Raw genomic sequence first — 23907 nt, 5'->3', positions numbered from 1 at the left:
ATGACTCACAAAAGACATGGTTCCTCTCCTTGAGGAGCTCACAGTTTGATGCTTGCTTCAGTTCCTGTGTCCTCCTTGTTCCATAGATTGTTGTGAAGGGCTGCTTTCTTAACTGTTGTCTCCCTTCTACATCCTTTGGGTTTATTCTGTTACCTTTTGTTGTTAATTTTCTTAAGTCGCATGCTTAACTCATTCATTTTCAGCCTTTTGTCTTCTCTAATGTAAGCATTTAAGGCTACACATTTACTACCTATTATTCTGGCTATATCGTGGCATTTCTATTATGTAACATTTTATTATTTAATTGTTTTGTAATCTCCATTATCATTTATTCTTTGGTGCATGAGTTATTAAATTTTAGTTTGTAAATGTAGAACACAATATAAATGTTTTTAAAGTTATTTTTTAGTTACAAATTTTTAACTTAATTGCATTATTGACCAAGAAAGTGGTCTTTTTGTTACAAATTCTCTGGTGTTTGTTGAGACTTCCTTTATGTCTAGCACATGATCAACTGTAAATTTTTATATGCATTTTTTAAAAATACTGTGTAGTAATTGAGCTCAGTGTTCTATATGTGTCCTGTAGAACAAGCTCATTAATTGTAGCCGTTAGTTCTTCTATAGCTTTTTGTATTTTTGTCTGTTTTTTAGTCAATTATTGAAAAATGTGTTAAATATCCTGCTATGATAACAGTTTTATAATATCTCCTTGAAGATCCATCAAATGTTCCTTTAAATATATTAATGCTACTATACTAGGTACATTTATAATTGTTATACATTCCTGGTAAACTGAAGTGATTGTCATTATATGATCACTCTCTCTCTAGTAATGTATTTTGCCTTAAATCAGTATTGCTATGTAAACTTTCTTTTAGTTAATTTTGACAGTTTTACAACTTTGCATCAAGTTTTGGGTGCACCACTGTTAAACAACATAGAGATTGCTTGTTTTTAATTTTAATCCACTCTGACAGTCTGTTTCTTAATTGAAGAAATTAATCCATTTTTACTGAAGGCAATCATTGATGCATTTGTATTAATGTATTTCACTCTATTCTGTATTTTTATCTGTGTTGCTCCTTCTGAGTCTTTTTTCATTATATTTATCAAGGTCTTTTCCACTTCTTTATCTCATTCCATTTATTTTGTCTCTATCAACTAGAAATCATACACTTTATTTCTATTTTTTAATTTGTTATTCTAGAAATGTAAACATACCACTTTAACTTAACTTGAATATTTAACTGTGATCTAAAGTTAATCAGTATCTTTGCCTTCCTCCCAAACAATGAAAAAATCTGAAAATGTTTGTAATATAATATAATAATAATCCGAATACGAGTGCCTTCCAACAATTCTGAAATTCCTCCACTACTTCACTCATTTTATTTTCTACAGTTTCCCAAAATTCCAAAAAGACCTTCTTACCGTGTCCTCCATGTCATTTAAGCAGTCTTTTAAATCCTACTTTTATTTCTTTAAACATATTAAGTGCATTTATTTTACATTTTAAGTTTCATAATTCCATTATATCCACCATTTGCAGGCTTGATTCTTTGTTTTTCTGTAACATCTCACTCAAGTCAATTATTTTATTATATATTTAGTGATTTTTTTTTACATGATGCTATGTTTTTTGCAGTGTTATCTGTGAGACAAAGGCCTAAATTTAAAGTTGAGTTCTTTAGAGGAGGCTTGTATGCTTCTACCTGGCACTTGGGGCAATACTAACACAGGACCACTTATAACTCTCAAGTGGGTTTAAAGAAGCCCCATAAATACTGTGAATTCCAGTCTCTAACACAAGAGAGGTCAGTCTTGTGGTTGGCAATTCCTAGAAGACTTTTTTTTCTCTCTCTCTCTGTCTTTTTATTATTTTTTCTTCCTTCTTTCTTTCCTTCCCTCTCTCCCTTCATTCCTTTGCTATTCCTTTCTGTCCTCCATTCTTTCCCTTCCTTTCCTTTTTTTCTTCTTTTTCATCCCTCTTATTTTTTCTTCTTTCCCTTCCTCCCTGTATTAGTCTATTTTCATACTGCTGATAAAGACATACCCATGACTGGGCAATTTACAAAAGAAAGAGGTTTGTTGGACTTATGGTTCTACGTGGCTGGGGAGTCCTCACGATCATGGTGGAAGGTAAAAGGCACATCTCACATGCTGGCAGACAAGAGAAGAGCTTGTGCAGGGGAACTCCCCTTTTTAAAACCATCAGATCTTGTGAGATTTATTCAATCACAAAAACAACACAGGAAAGACTATGATTTAATTACCTCCCGCTGGGTCCCTCTAACAACACGTGGGAATTATGGGAGCTACAAGATGAGATTTGGGTGGGGATACAGCCAAACCATATCATTCTGCCCCTGTACTCTCCCAGATCTCACGTACTCACATTTCAAAACCAATCATGCCTCCCCAACAGTCCCTCAAAGTCTTAACTCATTTCAGCATTAACTCAAAAGTCCACAGTACAAAGTCTCATCTGAGACAAGACAAGTCCCTTCCAGCTATGGGCCTGTAAAATCAAAAGCAAGTTAGTTACTTCCTAGATACAATGGGAGTACAGGCACTGGGTAAATACAGCCATTCCAAATAGAAGAAATTGGCCAAAACAAAGGGGCCACAGGCCCCATGCAAGTCCAAAATCTTAAAGCTCCAAAATGATCTCCTTTGACTCCATGTCTCACATCCAGGTCACGCTGTTGCAAGAGGTGGGCTCCCACAGCCTTGGGCAGCTCTGCACTTGTGGCCTCGCAGGGTACAGCCCCCCTCTCAGCTGCTTTCATGGGCTGTCATTGAGTGTCTGCAGCTTTTCCAGGCACACGGTGCAAGCTCTCAGTGGACCTACCATTCTGGGGTCTGGGGGATGGTGGCCCTCTTCTCACAGCTCCACTAGGGGGTGCCCAAGGAGGGACTCTGTGTGGGAGCTCCGACCCCACATTTCCCCTCTGCACTGCCCTCGCAGAGATTCTCCATGAGGGCCCTGCCCCTGCAGCAAACGTCTGCCTGGGTATCCAGGCATTTCCATACATCTTCTGAAATCTACTCAGAGGTTCACAAACCCCAATTTTGGACTTCTGTGTACTTGCAGGCTCAACACCAAGTGGAAGCTGCCAAGGCTTGGGGCTTGCACCCTCTGAAGCCATGGCCTGAGCTCTATGTTGGCCCCTTTCTGCACATAGCACGGGGCCCTGGGCCTGTGGTGGGAGAAGCTGCCGCAAAGGTCTCCGACATGCCCTGAAGACACTTTCCCCATTGCTTTGGTGACTAACTTTCAGCTCCTCATTATTTATGCAAATTTCTGCAGCCAACTTAAAAGACTTGCCCCCACGATTCAATTACCTCCCACCAGGTCCCTCCCACAATATGTGAGAATTGTGGGAGCCACAGGATGAGATTTGGGTGGGGACACAGCCAAACATTGTCACTCCCGTTCTTCATTCTTTTTCTTTTCTTTATTCCTTCTTCCCCCTCCCTCCATCCTTCCTGCCTGCCTTCCTTCCTTCTTTCCTCCTTCCTTCCTCCCTTCCCTCTTTTCTTCGTTTTTCACTCTTCACTCAAAGCCAAGGCTGAGAAATACATGTATCCCCTGCTAAATCCCTTTGCAGACCCAGTTTTTTTCTAGTTCACTCACTGGGGGTGGTCTCTAAGCCAATCTCCCACTCTGTTCAGACTCCAAGCAGTCTTCTATCCTTCCACTTGCAATATCTGTAACTCAGGCTTAACCCATCAAGGACCAACAGACTCCCCCAGAACAAAAGCTAAATCCAGACTCATGTAAGTCTATGTGTTATTTTTCTTGTTATTCTGGAATTCAAATAATTGCCTCAAATTACAATCAGAGCTCATTTTATACAATAAAGCAGTGAGTGAGTGTGAGGGTGTTTAGTTTTGCTGTACCAAAAGATTACTCTTTAAATATTTAGTTCACCATACTTCTGAAATAGAAGTTGATTTCTTTTCATACCTTTATCTTTAGTGCTGAAGACAAATCATAGCACATAATAGATATTCAATAAATATATTTTAGATGCGTATAGATGTTGTAGGCTCATACCATTCACTCCAAGATTCAAGTCTCCTCATGTTGTCAAGCAAATATCTGAAACTAGCTTGAGCTACATATTCTTTGAGTTGAGATTATCTTTAGATGTTTCAACAAAGGTGTGACATTATTGCCTCTTTAGCCTTCATCTGGCTATCTTCTGATTGCTCTCTCATGTCCATTTTTTCACACCTTTCCTAGAGATACTTCCATAAATCAACTCCAGCACCATCAACAGTAAAATCTGGTACAGATATCCTACCTGTGCATTTTCATTACAACTGATATTTACCCCAACATAAATTTCAATTAAATTAATTAAAACTTAAAACATCTGAATAATAAAGCACATTAATGCCTGAATATGAAAATATATTAATGTCTGAATATTAAAGTATAAAGAATCTGGGTTCAAGTATAGTTGTTTCCCCTGCACTTAGCATAGTGTCTAGCTTGTAGCAAGTATCAATAAATGGTTTTTCATGAACGAATGAATGAAGGAATGAAATATTTTGGAATATACATTTTTAGCTCCAAATGTATTTTTATTTTCAACTTTTGAGGCTTTTTTCTTTTTGTCAGCTCTCAGAGAAGACATCTAACTGCTGTGTTTCAGTTCTAAATGTTTACTTTGGTGTCAGTAATTTATATTGTATAGTCTTCTCAAACCAATTTCTTCAGAGTTAAATTGCTTCCTTTAGCCCAAGAAAAAAGAACACTTTAGTACCCAAATATTTTAAGACTCGAAACAATTTTATTGTTTTTGAAATGTAAAATACCATTAGCAAATGAAGACAGGATAACCATGCCTTTAATTCAATTCAAGTCTTTGAGAATCATTGAGTTTACCATGACCACTAACAGTTTTACTCTAATTATAATAGCTATCAATTATATTTGTCATGTTCTACTATATTGAAGAATTACAGGTATTTTATAATCATTCCTCATTTTAATTCAAAGCTTTCGAATCTTGAAAGAGCTGTTAAAATGCCTTTTTAATTTCTTTGCCAATTTGTATTCTTCATAGTTATATAAAGAAGTTCACTGTTTTATATTTGAAACTTAGATTCCACTGAGACTGTTTACCTATTGAAGTTCCCAATCCAGTGAACTACCACTCTTAGCTGGAATATAGCACTCTCTTTACTTCCCTTTTAATTATCTATGCAGAATTTCAAAAATATTTCTTCAGTATATACTATGTACAAGACACTGTACCAGTCACTTTGGTGTATAGAAAGAAGAAACAGGTTGATACCAAGATGGATCAGCCATGATTCCTGCCTCCATGATCTAAAAAGTAAAAAATAAATTATTATATAGGTGTGCCTCTGTATCTGGTACATAAATATTAATAAAGGCTTACAGTTTTCATGCTTTACTGTGTGACAAACAACGTCTTACATTTTCACAAGTACCTTATTTCATCAAATATTCAAGGTCATTGATTATAAGACACATCAATATTGTAGTACCATTAAGGAAGAAAAAAAGACTCCTTAAAAATCATAACTTACTCCTGACTGCAGGGTGCATTCCAAATATCAAAGATGTTAATATGTGAAAATATGTGTGACTTAGAACTGATGAATCTATTAACTCAAATAACACTCTCAACAACTCTTCAAGTTAGGTAATGTATTGTTCTCATTTTATAGGCAAGGAAACTGATGAGTTCAAAGATATTACATAACTTGCCCAAGATTGCACAGCTAGTAAATAGATGGGTGGAGGTTGAACACACTTCAATCTGATTCCACATACCATATTCTTAGCTTCTCCACCAAGGAGATCTTGGATTCTTTTGTTACAGGCTGTTCAGAAGTTTCTGTGTCTTTTCTTTCTGATGTGACTTCATTTAAAGTTGAAAAAGAATACTGGGACTATTAATTCTTGAGCCCACTTCAGAATTTAGTTGGGATGATGAGAAAAATTTATAAAACAAACAAATTGTGTTTTGAAAATCATTAGCCTGAACACGGCTTGAAATGGTTATATAATAGTGATCAGACTAGAGAGTTGTTAGTAAATCTTACCAAAATCAGTCATAAGACAATTGCTTTTTTTAAATCTATGAATCTGTAACTGACCACACTCTATGCAGATATAGATGTAATAGTTGTAACAGAATGATAGAGACTGGAATAAGTATAAATTAACTTATACCAGGAGTGTAGGCATCTGTTTTCCTATTTATTTAGAAGGAAAATTAATAGTAGAAACTATCCATCAAAGTATGCATCTGAGTTCTCTTTTTGAGGTTTCATACAAAGAAATAGCAACATTTATATCTAAGATATTGACAATTAATTCTACACTACATGAAGTGTTACGAATAGTCTTTGTAAGGCACCAAACATGACCCAAAGTAAGAAACTGCATATTTCATATTAAGTAACAACCAGCCCGATTTATTTTTTAAAGGCTAATGAGTTAAGACATAACGACCATGTGCTACATTGTTTTTGCCTATAAATAATGAATTACATGGGAGAACAAATGGTAGTTAAATGTACTGTAGGCCAGTTTCATAGTCATGGATACCAGACTTCATCTGTGGAAATTCAGCAAAACAGAATTAGAAATGTCAAACAGAAAAGATCTCATTAAGATAATTCTTCCAGAAATGAATCAAAAATTCTGTCCCAGATGTTCATATCTGGCAGGAGTCAAGATGAATTGGACAGAGCTAAACCATCTAATTTATTGTTTCTCAAAATATGATACTGCAAACACCTATATCAAAGTTTCCAGATCACTGGTGTGCTTGTTAAAAATGCAGATTGTTGACCCCCTTACAGGACCTATTTGGGTAAAGCTCAATAATTCACATTTTAAAGAAGCATCTACCTCAACCAGTGAATATAAGCATGCTGGATTTCACAGCTATTACTTTAACACTTGGCTCGTTCCCACCTAATGCTTTGGACTGATGGCAGAAATGAAGCAATTACAAGTGATTTTTTTCACCAAATATCAGAGGTTAAATGTCTCATGCACCAAATATTTATGAAGCAGTTGGGGGAGGGAGCACAAAAGAAATGTGAACTCAAGTATTCCAGTTTATTGCAGTTTTTGCATATTCGATAAACAACTGTTCAATGTGATTACATTAAAATAATACCTCATGAAATCTAGGTCACAGAAAAAGAGAGCTGAGGTAATCCTGGTAGCTGTCAGAATAGAAAAGAAGGGACAACTCCAGAAGTTACTTAAAAGAAAAAGCAGTCAGTGGGGGATTCAGTGGTAAATTGAATGTGAGTGGTAAAAGAAGGGGCAAAATAGAATATCTTGGGTTTGAGTCTGGGTAGCCAAAAATAGAGGCACTAACATGGGAATAGAACGTGAAGCCATTCAGAAACAATTGAGAAGATGAGTATGGAGGAAAGTGAGACTTTTATAACTGGCTCTTTTACTACTACGTATATAAACATGGTGACTTTAATTTTGTTACTGAGTTTATGAATGAATTTAACCAAATTGAGGTCTAATTAATGATTATTTTCTATTACAGCAATTGTTCAACTGTCAAGCTCTACGAAAACTAAGTATTCCTGATAACGACCTTTCAAATCTGCCAACCACTATTGCTAGTTTAGTTAATCTTAAAGAACTCGACATCAGTAAAAATGGTAAGATTTTTCTCTCATCATAAAATACCTGGAATTTTTTAACTGAAAATGTGCTTTAATATCTTCTCTTAGCAAATAATCTAAAATAACTTTTTCTTTGATTTTGCTGCAACTGTAGTTTAATGCTCTTGTAAAGTTAAATCCTAAATTTTAAGTCCAAGACAGACGTCCTGTCTCTCCTCCTCTTACTAATGTGCTTGACTCGTTCAAGTCTTGTTTCCCTCTGCATTCAGACATGTGATCTAATCTTTTCTAGAATAGTTTACTGCCCTCACAAAGCTGACCTCTCTCATTCTCAGAGTAACATTTTTTCTCAACATGTGTCAAATATCACCTGCATAACAAGGCCTAACTGTTCACCCTATTTGAAAATATACTCTTAATTTCCCTTACTGGGCTTCAGTTTTTTCCCCTAGCACTAACCATCCTCACAATATTGTATACTTTACCTATTTCCTATGGTTATGGTATATTTTCTCCTAACTGAGAATGTAAACTCCAATTCATAACAGGAAGAATTTTTCTTTGTTTTGGTCACTAATGTGTCCCAAACATCTAGAGCAATGCCTAATAAATAATAGGAATTTAGTGGTTTTTGTTGTATTTCTGGACAGACTTGTATATCTGGTGTTTTTGTTGATGATGATGCTGATGTTGATATTCAGGTTGATTATATTTTCTCCTGAGTATTTATGGGAGTGACTTAGAGCTTCAGAAAGTCTCTTGCATCCTTGTTCATTCATTAAATCTTCATTTCTTTCCAAATGAACTCAGCTCTCCCTTTTATTAGCAAGGATCAGTCAAAAAGGGTTATGTGTAGGTACAATGAGGATATAAAATAGGACCCCTTCATCATTAAGATAGTCAGTTAAACTTCCTGTGTGTGCACCATATCAGCACAAGTAGTGCTTTGGTTATTTATTTGGTTATATTTAGTGCCGAGGAGACAGGAATGCAGGCATGAACAAAACAGACCCTGCCCTTCTGAAGTTTACGTTCAAGTGGGTTGCCCATTAAACAAGTAATTGTAGATGATTAAATAAGCAATTTTGTGTGAAGATGCATTCAACATGAAGGGCATGCCTAGAGAAGGACGCAATCCAATCTTTGTAGTTAGGGAAGGTTTTCCTAAGAAGTGATAACCAGATAGGACCAAAAGAAGCTAGATAAGATTGGCTTGACATCCTGGGAAATAAGGATCTGTTTTGTGAAAGGCCATCAGAAAAATATCTTGGTCACATGTAAATATAACTTTCGTGAGAAATTTGGTGCCTTTAGAGCTCCATGACAATATCTCAGTAGCCTTGTCTCTGTTCATTTGACCAGAACTCTTCTCCACAAATATCTGCAATGCTCATTTCCTTATCACCTTCAGGCCTTTTCTTAAATGTACTGTCAACCAAGCATTCCCAGACCACCCTATTTAAAAATAAGATACTGATATTATTATTCAATAGAAGCACATTTTACTCTTTTTTTTTCTTACATGAGAAACTGACCCACTGTGTATTTAAATTATTTATCTATTGTCTGGAATCTCCTTACTAGAATTAAAATTCAGTGATGCCCTGAGTTTTTTGTTTTTCTTTTGTTTACTGCTATATTTCCATTGCCTAAAACAGCGTGTGTCACATTTTAGGAGCCCAGTAAATATCTATTCAATGAATTCATGAATGAATGATTGTTTCAAAACATGGAAAACTTGTTGAAATTTACCAGTGTGAAGTGCTAGTGATTTTCTTAATTCAAGTCTTTGAGAGTAATTGAGAAGTTAATAGAATCACTGTGGATAAGAGTGACACTCTCAAATAATCAGTGAAAATTATAAAATACTATACAATGAAGTACCTAATTATAAAGCACATGTTACAATGATAAATTCTTAGACAATGGTGGATTAATTAAGACTGCTGTATTATTAGGGAAGAGTTCAAGTAAAAGATGTTCCCTGAAGATTTTCATGAAACACTGTAGCAACTGAATAAAGAGAGTATTTCATCTGAAGGAGACAATCAGAACATAAACAGGGGACACAGACCTCTTTCTACACCAACTTGACTTGCCACTTAGAAGGTTTTCAGGAAGAGTTCAAGTAAAACATGTTTCCTGAAGATTTCCATGAAATCTGAATAAAGAGAGTATTTCATCTGAAAGAGACAATTAGAACATAAACAGGGGACACAGACCTCTTGCTACACCAACTTGACTTGCCACTTAGAGGGTTTTCAGCAAGACAATTCTAAAAGTACCATACACAGATGTGTAAAGAGAAGAACAACTAGGTTTTGACCCATGGAAAGATGACCTTAGGGCTACCATGCTTTGAGAATAGATTTACCTATTTGTATATATTTGTATTTCTGTACAATAAAACAATTACTACTACCTCTTTATTTATATACATTCACACTTCAAATTGTATTTTTGTTATAATTTCTGAGAAATAGTATATGGACAATTATCACATTCCTCGATTTTCAGGCAGGATTAGCTGGATATTCCAAGTAAAGAAAAATCTACCTTATTTTTAAAGAAGATCTGAAAATAATTTGTCACCCAATATAAACATGAAACTCCTAAATAATTTGACATTTTTGTGAGCATGTAAAAGTTTCTGATGGCTCTGTTACATCAAGAAATGTTTGCTCTTAGAAGGTGAACCACAGGTTATATTTTTTCAACTCAGAAGTATCTGTAAGCATCCTTAGAAGTTTTTGCAACTATTACTTCGGGGCTTTTAGCTATGCTTATGATTCTGTATTTTCTGGAAATATTTATGCAAAAAGTCATGCAAAAGATGGCGAACCACTCTGCAATACTAGTATAGTACTATGGGCTTGATGAGTATAATGATAGCAGCCATTGCTAGAACTTACACAAACAGTAAAAGATTTCATCACATCAGCCATTTCAGAAAGCCATACCTAAGAAAGCTGTCACTGCCTGGCGTGGTGACTCATGCCTGTAATCCCAGCACTTTGAGAGGCCCGGGCCAGGGGATCGTGAGGTCAGGAGTTTGAGACCAGCCAGGCCAACATGGTGAAACCCCGTCTTGACTAAAAATATAAAAATTAGCTGGATGTGGTGGCATATGCCTGTAATCCCAGCTACTCAGGAGGTTGAGGCAGGAGAATTGCTTGAACCTGGGAGGCGGAGGTTGCAGTGAGATCACGCCACTGCACTCTAGCCTGGACGACAGAGCAAGACACCGTCTCAAAAAAAAAAAAAAAAGCTATCACTGATTCTGTGACAGAAAACTAGACAGTTACTTAAGGAACATAATACATCCTTTGGGAATCTGTCAAGTGAAGAAACAGTAGATAGCAAAAAACAACTGCAGTGTCAGAATCACAGTTGACAAGGTTGGAATAGCCCTGCTGAAAAAGAGGCAAGACCTGAGAGAATACAAGCAGTATTGGTATTTAGGGACAGGACATAATAGACTATTTCGAAACAGAGACTCATTCAAATATTAGTCAATCTAGGTTAAAATTACCTAAAATGTGCTTAAATTAGATGAGTGACCCCTTAAAGAAATTAATTCACTCTAAGGTCAAGATTCAATCTGATCTTGATTGTTGATGTGGCCTCCTACCTTTATTTTTCATGTCCAATTCTACTGCCTGTCATCCTGATCCACCGTTTTTCCTCTCTATAATTCAAAAATACTATTTTATATTAAAACCTTTAGATAAGTGAACTATTGTGTACAGAAAGATATCTGCACAATTTGAGTAAACAGATTTTTTTGTTTTTTTTTGTTTTTTTCTTATTTTGTTTTTCCTAAATGTATTCTCTTTTATTTTATTTTATTTTATTTTTATTATACTTTAAGTTTTAGGGTACATGTGCACAACATGCAGGTTTTGTTTCATATGTATGCATGTGCCATGTTGGTGTGCTGCACCCGTTAACTCATCATTTAGCATTAGGTATATTTCCCAATGCTATCCCTCCCCCCTCCCCCCTTCCCCCACCCCACAACAGTCCCTGGTGTGTGATGTTCCCCTTCCTGTGTCCATGTGTTCTCATTGTTCAATTCCCACCTAGGAGTGAGAACATGCAGTGTTTGGTTTTCTGTCCTTGCGATAGTTTGCTGAGAATGATGGTTTCCAGTTTCATCCATGTCCCTACAAAGGACGTGATTCTAACCACAACTCCAGCTGGTCATCTCTCTTCCATTTCATGCTCAGGTAGTACCAGATTGTAATTTCCAAATGCATCAAGCTGGTTGCTTGTGACACAAGGAATCATATTATCTTCTTATCTTCTCTACCCAAAATACCCCTTCCTCCCTACTGCTGTACCCCATCAACCAGACAGAGTCCTCTTCACCTTTAAAAAGACATTTCAGTCAGGCGCAGTGGCTCACGCCTGTAATCCCAGTACTTTGGGAGGCCGAGGCGGGCGGATCACCTGAGGTCGAGAGTTCGAGACCAGCCTAGCCAACATGAAGAAGCCCTGCCTCTACTAAAAATACAACAAGAAGAAAAATTAGCCAGGCATGGTGGCACACGCCTATAATCCCATCTACTCAGGAGGCTGAGGCAGGAGAATCGCTTGAACCTAGGAGGCGGAGGTTGCGGTGAGCCGAGATTGTACCATTGCACTCCAGCCTGGGCAACAAGAGTGAAACTCCATCTCAAAAAAAAACAAAAAACAACAACAACAAAAAACAGACATTTCAGATGTCATTTACTCTAGGAAACTTCCCTGACACTGTATACATAAGGAGAATTAATTCCTTCTTCCTCTGTGATACTTTTTTACATTGTATATGTTTTTGTTTTGAACTTATTTCACTTTTTAATTTAATTTCTATATATTTGACTAGATTGTGAGACCCTTGAGATTAGGAGCTATCTCATTTATTTCTCTGTTTGGAACTACTAGCACAATACCCAGTATACATGGTAGGCATTCATCAAATGTTTGGCAGGTAAATAAGAATTATATAGAGACATTCTTTTAAAAATATATAATGTGTATTATATAATGTATATAATTACATTAGGGACCCAACATAGGATAAGGTCCCCATCCAATTGTTTTAACCGAGTGCTGGAAAAGATAGAAATGACACTCTGATAAGTAATGAGTAGCCACTAAAGTCAGCTCTAACGTGCCGTGTAATAATATATTTAATGGTTTTGTTCCTTAGAATAATGACTACCTCATATCAAGCTTTGGCCTTTCCCCTGAGCTTCAGACTAGAATAACAAACTTCATTTTGGGCATCACTATATTTATTCCACAAACACTCCCAATATAAAGTATTGAAACCCAAATTCATCATTCTCTCCAACCTGCTTTTTTCCTCCATTGTCCAGTTCTCTGTTAATGTTACTATGATCTACTCAGGTTTCCAAAGCAAAAATTCATTCTCTTCTTCAATTTCCATATCCATTCAGTCTTCAACTCCTGCCAAATTTACCTCCTCAATATATGGCAGGTCTTTTTCCTTCTTACTGTTCCCATTGTTACATTCATAAACTAGTCCCATATCTCTTTCCTAGATTACTTGATAGCCTCCTAACTGGTCTCATCTCCATTATTGCCACCACAATTACCAAACCCATTCTCCACCAAATAGCTTTAGCACTCTTTCATAATTGCTAATATGACTGCATTACTCTCCAATATAAGATATGTCATTTGAACTAGGGTAGAATGTAGAGTTCCTAACACAGAATTAAAAGTACCCGCAATTGACCTCTATTAACTCCTACATTCCATCTGCCAATCCCACCACGCATGATTTGCACTTTGTTTTTTTTTGTTTGTTTGTTTGTTTGTTTTTTGAGACGGAGTCTTGCTCTGTCACCCAGGCTGGAGTGCAATGGCATGATCTTGGCTCACTGCAACCTCTGCCTCTCAGGTTCAAGAGATTCTCCTGCCTCAGCCTCCTAAGTAGCTGGGATTACAGGCACCTGTCAACACGCCCAGCTAATTTTTGTATTTTTAGTAGAGATGGGATTTCACCATGTTGGTCAGGCTGGTCTCGAACTCCTGACCTTGTAATCTGCCCTCCTCGGCCTCCCAAAGTGCTGGGATTACAGGCATGAGCCACCGTGCCTGGCTGATTTGCATTTTTTAACTTTATGGCCTAGATACTGAAGAGCTTCCTCAAATAGTGAATCTTGGTGACTCTATTTACATTATTTCCTCTTTCCTCTGACTAAATCATTTTTTACACCTCTTTTTACCTGGTTCAATCATACTTATTATTCAAACCTTAATTCAGTTGTTATTGTTTCCACGTGGCCTCTGACCTGACTAAATTAAGTCAAGGGTCTCCCCTCTGTACTAATACACCCTGTGTATTTTCTATCCTAACACTTAATATTGTATTAAAAATGCTTGATAGTTACATTAAAATATTTATGCACCTTTAATTTTTAAACTATTTTAACATTTTAAGCATGAAGATAATAACATGAGACACCAATGTACCCATCATGGAAATTAAAGTGTTAATGTTTATTATAGATTTCATACTTTAGGGGTTTTATTAGTAAATAAAAGGTTAGAGAAACTTGTAAATGCTCATCTCAATCCCTTCCCACTTCCTCCCTCTCAGATTTAATGTCTTTAAAATTTCAGTGAAGTGCTACCACATTGTATATATTATTCTTCAAGTTTTTCATTCTATATTTTCTAAGATTTGTCTTTGGTGTTAGTTATACCAGAAAATTACCAATGTCCCCATTGCCCCATATCTGTGTCACACATAGGGTTACTAAATATATTAATTGTTGGCCAATCAGATGGCTATATAAGAGTAGCTTCATACTTTGTATTTCCCTAATCACTAATGAAGTTGGCATTTTTTTTCTTTTTTTGTTTTTGTTGGCTAGTTTAGAGTCTCTTTCTTTACAGTTGTCTCTTTGGGTTCATTTTAATTTTGAATGCTTGTCTTTTAGGTTTTTGGTGACTTGAAAGATTTATATACTCTGAATGCTAGTTTTTTTTTTTTTTTGGTTATGTGGGCTACAAATATTGTCTCCCAATTTGTGGCTTGTCTTCACTTTGGGATGCCATTTGTCATAAAGAAGTTGCCAATTTATTTTTAAATTTTATTTGTATACCTTTAAGGGATACAACTGTTTTGTTAGGTGCGTACAATGCATAGTGGTAAATTCTGGGCTTTTAGTATAACCATCATCCAAATAATGTACATTGTACTCATTAAGTAATTTCTCATCCTTTTCCCCACACCCCACCTTACCACCCTTCTGAGTCTTCTATGTCTATTAATCCACACTTTATGTCCATGTGTACACACTGTTTAGCTTCTGCTTATAAGCCAGAACATGCAATATTTGACTTTCTGTCTCTGAGTTGTTTTACTTAAGATAATGGCCTCCACTTCCATCCATGTTGCAGCAAAAGACATGATTGCATTCTTTTTTGAATTGCAGACTAATATTCCATTGTATTTGTGTGCTACATTTTCTTTATCCATTCATTTATTGATGGACACCTAGGTTGATTTCAAATCTTTGCTATAATTTGCAAATATTTTCTCACATTCTGCAGACTTTCTGTTCACTCTGTTGATTATTTATTTGACTGTACAGAGGCTTTTTAGTTTAATTGTCTCAATGTCTCTTTTTGGTTTTGTTAATTGTGCTTTAGAGCACAAAAGCTCAAAAGGTCTCAAGTCATGAATTATTTGCCTAGTTCAATGTCCAGATGTGTTTTCTCTGGATTTTCTTCTAGTATTTTTATAGTTTCATGTTTACGTTTAAGTCTTTAATACATTTTGAGTTGATTTCCATATATGGTGAGAGATAGGGTGAGTTTCATTCTTCTGCATATAGCGATCCAGTTTTCCCAGCAGCATTTATTGAAGAGGGTGTCCTTTCCCCAGTGTATGTTTTTGTCAACTTTGTCAAAGATCCATTGGCAAAGATATGTCACATTATCTCTGACTTTTCGATTCTATTCCATTGATATCTGCATTGATTTTTATACAAGTACCATGTTGTTTTTGTAACTATAGCCTTGTAGTATAATTTGGGGGTCAGGTAATTTGACATTTCCAGCTTTGTTCTTTCAGCTCAGAAATGTTTTGACTATGTAGGCTCTCTTTTAGTTCCACGTGAATTTTAGGATTGGTTTTCCCAATTCTGTGAAAAACGGCATGCATATTTTCATGTGGATTGCACTGAGTCTATAGATTGCTTTGGTCAGTATGGTCATTTCAACAATATTAATTCTTCCAATCCAAGGGAGTGGAATGTTTTTCCATTTCTTTGGGTCATCTACAATTTGTTTCACCAGTGTATTGTAGTTTTCTTTGTACAGATATTCCACCTCCATGGTTAAATAGATCCCAAAGCATTTTATTCATTTGCAGCTATTGTAAATGGGATTGCTTTCCTGATTTGTTTCTGAGCTTGTTATTGGCGTACAGAAATGCTATTGATTTTTTGCACATGAATTTTGTATCCTGAAATTTTGCTGAATTCCTTTTTCAAATCTAAGCATTTTTTGAGCAGTCTTTAGGGTTTTCTAAGTATAAGATCACATCAATAGTAAACAGAGATCATTTCACTTTCCCTTTTCCAGCTTGAATGCCTTTTATTTCTTTCTCTTGGTTGAATACTCTGGCTAGGACTTCTAATACTATATTGAAGAGAGTAGTGAAAGTGGGCATTCTTGTCTTTCAGTTTTTACAGGGATTGCTTTCAGCTACTCCCAATTCATTGTGGTGTTGGCTGTGGGTTTGTAGTATATGATCTTTATTTTTTTCAGGTATGTTATTTCTATGCCTAGTTTGTTGAGGGTTTCTATCATGAAGGGATACCGCATTTTGTCAAATGCTTTTTCTCTATCTATTGAGATGATCATATGGTTTTTGTTTTTACTTTTGTTTATGTAATAAATTGCATTTATTGATATGCCTATTTTGAACCATCTTCGCACACTTTGAATAAAACCAACTTGATCTTTTCGATGTGCTATTGGATTTGGTTTACTAGTATTTTGTTGAAAATTTGTGCATCTATGTTCACAAGGATATTGGTCTATAGTTTTATTGTTGTGTCCTTGTCTGGCTTTGGTGTCAGGATAACACTTGCTTTCTAGAATGAATTATGGAGAATTCCCTCCTCCTCAAGTTTTTGGAACTGTTTCATGAGGATTGGTACCAGTTCTTCTTTGTAGGTTTGGAAGAATTTGGCTCTGAATCCATCTGGTCCTGGGATTTTATTTTTGGGGAGATGCCTTATTACTGATTCTATCTCACCACTCATCATTGATCTGTTCAGGATTTCTATGTATTCCTGGTTCAATATTCGGAGGTTGTATGTTTCTAGGAATTCATTCATTTCCTCTGGAATTCTTAGCCTGTGAGCAAAGACTTATTCATGGTAGTCTCTGATTATCTTTTGTATTTCCGTGGCATCAGTTATCATGTCTCCTTTTTTATTTCTGATTGTGTTTATTTGGATCTTTTCTCTCCTTTTCTTGATTAGTCTAGCTCATAGTCTATCAATTTTGTTTATCTTTTAAAGTACCAACTTTTAATTTCATTGATTGTTGTATTGTTTTTGTTGTTGTTCTCAGTATCTTTTAGTTCTGCTCTAATTTTTTTATTTCTTTTCTTGTGCTGTGTATTTGGTTTGCCTTTGTTTTCTAGTTCCTTGGGATGAGACTGGAAGTTAGTCTGTGACCTTTCTATTTTTTTTTTAATGTAAGGATTTAATACTATAAACTTCCCTCTTAGTACTACTTTTACTGTATTCCATTAGTTTTGGTAGGTTGTGTCTCCATTTTCATTCATTTCAAAATTTTTTTTTTCTAATTTTTGTCTTAATTTCATTATTGACCAAATATTGTTCAGGGGTATATTGTTTAATTTCCATTTATTTGTGGTTTTGAGAGTTTTCCTTGGTATTGATTTCTAGTTTTATTCCGCTGTAGTCTGAGAATATACTTAATAAGATTTCACTTTTTTTAAATTTATTGAGACTTGTTTTATGGCCTGTCATATGGTCTATCTATATTGGAGAATGCTCCATGTGCTGATGAGAGGAATATATATTCTGCTGTTGTTAAATCAAATGTTCTGTATGTCTATTAGGCCCATTTGGTCTAAAGTCCAATTTAAGTCCACTGTTTCTTTGTTGATTTCCTATTTTCAATAATCTAAGTGTTGTGAGTGAGGTGTTGAAATCCCCCACTATTATTGTATTGCATCTATATCTTTTTTACGTCTAGTAATGTTTGTTTTATAAATCTGGGAGCTCCAGTGGTGAGTGCATATATTTTTAGAATTATTACATCTTCTTCTATAATTGATTCCTTTATTATATAATGACATGTTTCTCTTTTGTTTTCACTGTTTTTGATTAAAGTCTGTTTTATCTGACATAAGTATAGCTACTCCTACTCTCTTTTAGTTTCCATTTGTATAGAATATCTTTTCTCATCCCTTTACCTTCAGTTTGTAAGTGTCTTTGCTTACCAGTAAGGTGAATTTCTTATAAGCAGCATGTAGTTAATTCATGTTGCTTAATCCATTCTACTAATCTATGTCTTTTAAAGAAACATTTGATTCATTTATATCCAAGATTAATATTGATTTGTGAGGTTGTTTTTCCTGTTGTAATGTTTTTATCTGGTTTTGTGGTTCTTTGTTTCTCTCAATGTAGTAAAATGTATTACTCTTTATTGCATAATTTTACAAATTATTTAAGAAAATCTTCCCTACTCTAATATCACAAAGATATTTTTCTATATTTTCTTCTAAAACTGTTTGTTTTTCTTTTCACATTTGGATATTTAATTCATTTGCAATTTATTTCTATGCTCTATATGATCAAAATTTATCTTTTCCCATGTGAATAGATGATTGATTGTTTCAACAACATTGTGTGGTCCTTTGTTTCCCCCACTGATTTGTAATTCTACCTCTTTTATATACAAAAAGCTTTTCCCCAAACTATTCATCCTGCTCCATTGCCTTACTTGCCTATTCCTGTGCTATTACAACATTGTTCTAATCACTATAATCTAATGTTCAGTCTTAATATCTGAAAATACAAGTCCACTTTTTTTTGGTTTTCATTTTCAAAAGTGTTTTGCCATTCTTAATACTGAATTCTTCCACAAGAATATTAGGTTCAACTTGTTGAGGTACATAATCTATTGGAATTTTTAAAATTGGCTTTAATTGAAAGATTAATTTGGGAAGAGTTGATATCTTTGGCATAGTAAAAGTTGTAATTCATGAACATGGTATTTCCCTTCATTTAGGTCTTACTATGTGTTGTTCAATAAAACTTTGTGACTTCCATCAAGAATATGTACACATTTTGTTAGAGTTATGTTTAAGTACTTTAAGTTGTTAGCTTTACAAATTGTATCACTTTTTAAGAAATGCATTTTCTAATTTTGGTTGATTCTATGTAAAAACATTACTAATTTTGATGTTTTGATTTTACATTGAGCTACAGAGCTGAATGTAAGTTCTAATATGTAACCAGCAGATTCTTTTGCGTCTTTATTATAAAATCATTTTATCTACCTGTGACAATATCCTTTCTTTCTAATCCTATACCTTTATTCTTCTTGAGTCCGTTTTTCATAAATTACAATCTAATTAGGAAATAATCTACTTCATCATACTGTTTTTTTAATTTATTTTCACGTATTATCCACAGTTTTCTCTTTCATAAATCTCTACTACATCTGTGACTGTTTTCACCATTACATTCCTAACATTGTTTCACACCATTTATCTTTTAGTCTTTTTAGCAACTTTTCCAGAGGTTTTTCTACTTTATTAATCTCTCAAATAATACTATTTTTGCTTGTTGGTCTTTTCTATTATTTGGTTTGTTTATTTGTTTGTTTTCCAATTCATTAATTTCTACTTTCTACTGCAGCTGTCATTATTATGTCCCTTCTTTTACTTTCTTATGGTTTACTAAATTGTTTTCTGGTTCTCTAATACATTTGGGACCTTTTTATTCACCGTTGTTTTTATTGAAATACATTGCAGACTACATGGTTTTGATGATACTGAGTTCTTATTAGTTATTGCCTTTCACATTGTGGCCAAGTATATTGTTAATTTTTTAAATGTTTCTTCTTGCTTGTAATAAATATATATATTCTTTTATTATTAGGTATAGGCTAGAGATCTACTAATAGTACACTTTATTCTCCATTACATTATAAACTTCTCTAAGACAAATACCACATTTTATGATTTTTACATACTTGGAACATTAAGAGTACCCAATACTTGAAATATTTACCTTCTTGGAACATTAAAAACACCTAATGAGCTGGAAATAAATGAACTGGAAAATGAAGTTTTGATCTCTTATGTTCAGTAAAACATATTCTTTCTTTGAAAAAATAAGTATATTAACATTGACCTTTCTAAAGAAATTTTGGTTAGTTTTACTAAAACCTGGTTAGCTAGCCAGCTATCTAGAGGAAATATATAAATATCTACATTGCATGGAAATTATTCTTCCTTTCTAAATTCTTTTTGTTCCCTAATTATATGCAGCAATTTATAAGTAAATGCATCAGCTTTCTATGCCAATGAATTTTTGTCCATGATTCCTCTCATCTTAATTCAACAGTAAAATAAAACTCCTATGTGCATCACAGATGAATACATTTCATGATATTATGATTTCTAAATAAGTAGTCCATGCATGTTTGTGGAGACAATACCTGGTCATAATGAAGTAAATTGTTTTGTTTTGTATGATAAAGCAAGATAATGAATTATAAGATTTAATTAGGCAGTGATTCTATTTCAAGTCTGATTGTTGATTTGTCATGGCTTTATAGAGACTACGACACTATAATTTAAGGACTTTAATGAAAATGAATTAATTTGAAAGTGCTTCTAATTCTGCAGCAATTAAGTGATTTTTCTCTCATCCACTAAAACTTATTTCTGTACAAGAATGGATTTGCACAGCATCATAGTGGGAAAAAAATCATTATTGTTAGTTATCATGAAAGGCAATCAGAATTGAAGGCATTATTATGTGTTTTACCAACTTGCCAACTATTCCACCCCTTCCCTCAAATACATGCAAAACACTGAAGACAAATCATATCCTCTACTTGAAGGATAGGAGGCGGACTTTTTTTCTCTCAAATAGGCTAGAAAAAGCATATATGGGTAATCAGTTAAATGATAGAAATCTTTAAACATCTGAGCACGTTACTCTTGAGACTCTAGTAGTGTGTACATTATAAATTCATAAAGGGGTCTACTCTGTGACGCCTTGTGTCAGGGAGAAAATGGTACCATGCAATTGTTCTCAATAAGCAATAAATGTGTTCTCTGGTGTTTGGCAAACCATTACACCATTTATTTAGAGTAAAGCTCATTATTTTATTCTATTAAATATCTCACTTTCAACAATGTTAATGAGTTATTTATCTGAGATGTGATCACTAGCACTTCTTTCACTTTAAGACTACCTTCCCTTTGTACAGAATCTACTTCTCCTCTGGGTTATGGTGTTAAAGTAAACTGAGGATTGACTCCTTCTGTTTCCATTAAAGAACATCATGGTAACAAAACCTAGGTTTTTTTATTATTATTATTTCCTCCTGCCACCTTTTCAGCTTAATGCTGGAACTTTTAACTCTTTCTAATATTTTCATTAGGACATAAAATAAACAAATAATGCCTTATGTGTTTCACTAGCACTTATTCCATGGGAGATAAAACTTACAATCTGGTTATGTACTAAATACAAGGAAGAACACTTCCTCACCCTTTTGAAATCTGTCTTGGGCTCTTTTACATAAACTGATCAATTTTCCTAGAGTTGCAGCAGAGCTAAGTGATGAACCTGTCTTCCATGTCTCAGTAGATCCTTAAAAAAAAATTAAAAGAGCAAACTTAAATGGGCAATGAAGCATTGTGAGTCCTTCCTCTACAATGCCATGCTACCTTGCAGCTGCAGTGTAAAGTCCTTGAAAACAAGAATGAACGTTACCTTGTTTCTAGATCCACAATAGCCCCTATCGATGTCCGGGCACAGTGAGTGCTCAATAAAGTGGTAAATTGATAAGGAAGGAAAAATTCATTTGTCAAGTATGAAGCAAGATTATTAAACAGTTCATTTCACATAAAAGACTCAATGTGTTTGTTGTGGAAGCAGAGAGAGAGAAAGAGAGCAAGAACAAGAGGAATTGAAGTGTCACTTAAATTAACTCATTTAGACTAAAAGTCAAATTCATTCCCATGTGAACTTACTATTGGCCAAGGTCATAAGCACTCCTCAAAATTTTCCTCAGATGTGTTTGTAAGGCAGAATCAGTCGTATGACTCTCTCTATTGACTACCAGCATTTGGTTTTTCACTTTACAATGCTACTAAAATAGGCAGAGTCTTGCCTATTTTTTCTTCTAGTATACAATATGTTTCCCTTCTGAAATCTCCCTATAATCTGCACTTCCTACTCAATAGAGTATTGCCCCATTTTTAATTTTGTTTTAATCACTGTGGTCATAAATTATCCTAGCAATGTTTCTTATTGCATTACCATGGTTAAATGAGTGTTATCAATGAAATTTAATATATCTGTGTTGACTTGAGTTCATCATGAGTTTGGTATTGAACCTTCTTTTTAGTGTGTGTGGCTGTTTGCCTCTACACCAAAATAAGAATGGTAGACATGAAGATTCCTGGTGTCAGCTTTGTCATTTTTTCCATCATCTTCTCTATAAATGATACCATCAGCTATAATTGCTTCAGGCTGATACTCAGACAATTTTAAGGAGGCATCTCTTCTTACTTGCTCCAATAGCTATTGGTCGAATTGCATATAAAAAGTACACCTGTATTGGGTGCATATGTATTTAGGATAGTTAGCTCTTCTTGTTGCATTGATCCCTTTACCATTATGTAATGTCCTTCTTTGTCTCTTTTGATCTTTGTTGGTTTAAAGTATGTTTTATCAGAGACTAGGATGGCAACCCCTGCTTTTTTTGCTTTCCATTTGCTTGTTAAATATTCCTCCATCTCTTTATTTTGAGCTTATGTGTGTCTTTGCACGCGAGATGGGTCTCCTGAATACAGCATACCGATGGGTCTTGACTCTTTCAATTTGCCAGTCTGTGCTTTGTAAATGGGGCATTTAGCCCATTTACATTCAAGGTTAATATTGATATGTGTGAATTTGATCCTGTCATTATGATGCTAGCTGGTTATTTGCCCGTTAGTTGATGCTGTTTCTTCATAGTGTCGATGGTCTTTACAATTTGGCATGTTTTTGCAGTTGCTGGTACCAGTTGTTCCTTTCCATGTTTAGTGCTTCCTTTAGGAGCTCTTGTAAGGCAGGCCTGGTGGTGACAAAAATCCCTCAGCATTTGCTTGTCTGTAAAGGGTTTTATTTCTCCTTCACTTGTGAAGCTAGTTTGGCTGGACATGAAATTCTGGGTTGAAAATTATTCTCTTTAAGAATGTTGAATATTGCCCCTGACTCTCTTCTGGCTTGTGTGGTTTCTGCCGAGGGATCCACTGTTAGTCTGATGGGCTTCCCTTTGTGGGTGACCCGAACTTTCTCTCTGGCTGCCCTTAACATGTTGTCCTTCATTTCAACCTTGGTGGTTCAGACAATTATGTGTCTTGGGGTTGCTCTTCTCGAGGAGTATCTTTGTGGTGCTCTCTGTATTTCCTGAATTTGAATGTTGGCCTGTCTTGCTAGGCTGGGGAAGTTCTCCTGGATAATATCCTGAAGCACGCTTTCCAACTTGGTTCCATTCTCCCTGTAACTTTCAGATACACCAATCAAATGAAGGTTTGGTCTTTTCACATAGACCCATATTTCTTGGAGGTTTTGTTCATTTCTTTTCATTCTTTTTTCTCTAAACTTGTCTTCATGATTTACTTCATTAAGTCGATCTTCAATCTCTGATGTCCTTTCTTCTGCTTGATCAATTCAGCTATTGATACTTGTGTATGCTTCACAGAGTTCTCATGCTGTGGTTTTCAGCTCCATCAGGTCATTTATGTTCTTGTCTAGTTATTCTAGTTAGCAATGCATCTAACCTTTTTTCAAGGTTCTTAGCTTCCTTGCATTAGGTTAATAAAACCCAGATTCAAAAAGCAAGTTCTTAGAAACCTACACAGAGACATAAGACACCTACACAATAATAGTGAGAGACTTTAATACCCCACTGTCAATATTAGACAGATGAACAAGACAAAAAATTAACAAGGGTA

General features: G+C 35.0%; 1 protein-coding gene across 12 annotated transcripts in view; it reads left to right on the top strand.

The window, feature by feature from the left end:
• LRRC7 (leucine rich repeat containing 7) overlaps positions 1–23907 on the top strand; it is a 577334-nt gene that overhangs the window by 217537 nt on the left and 335890 nt on the right. For all 12 annotated transcript variants that reach the window (XM_055117394.2, XM_034967334.3, XM_055117378.2 and 9 more), the window contains one exon: positions 7568–7685. In XM_055117394.2, the coding sequence (XP_054973369.1) occupies positions 7568–7685 (118 nt within the window). The remainder of the gene's footprint in view (positions 1–7567; positions 7686–23907) is intronic.

This window comes from Pan paniscus, chromosome 1 (genome assembly GCF_029289425.2).
Source record: "Pan paniscus chromosome 1, NHGRI_mPanPan1-v2.0_pri, whole genome shotgun sequence".
Lineage (NCBI taxonomy): Eukaryota > Metazoa > Chordata > Mammalia > Primates > Hominidae > Pan > Pan paniscus.
The sequence above is the reverse complement of the archived record's forward strand: the minus strand, read 5'-3'. Positions and strand labels throughout refer to the sequence as shown.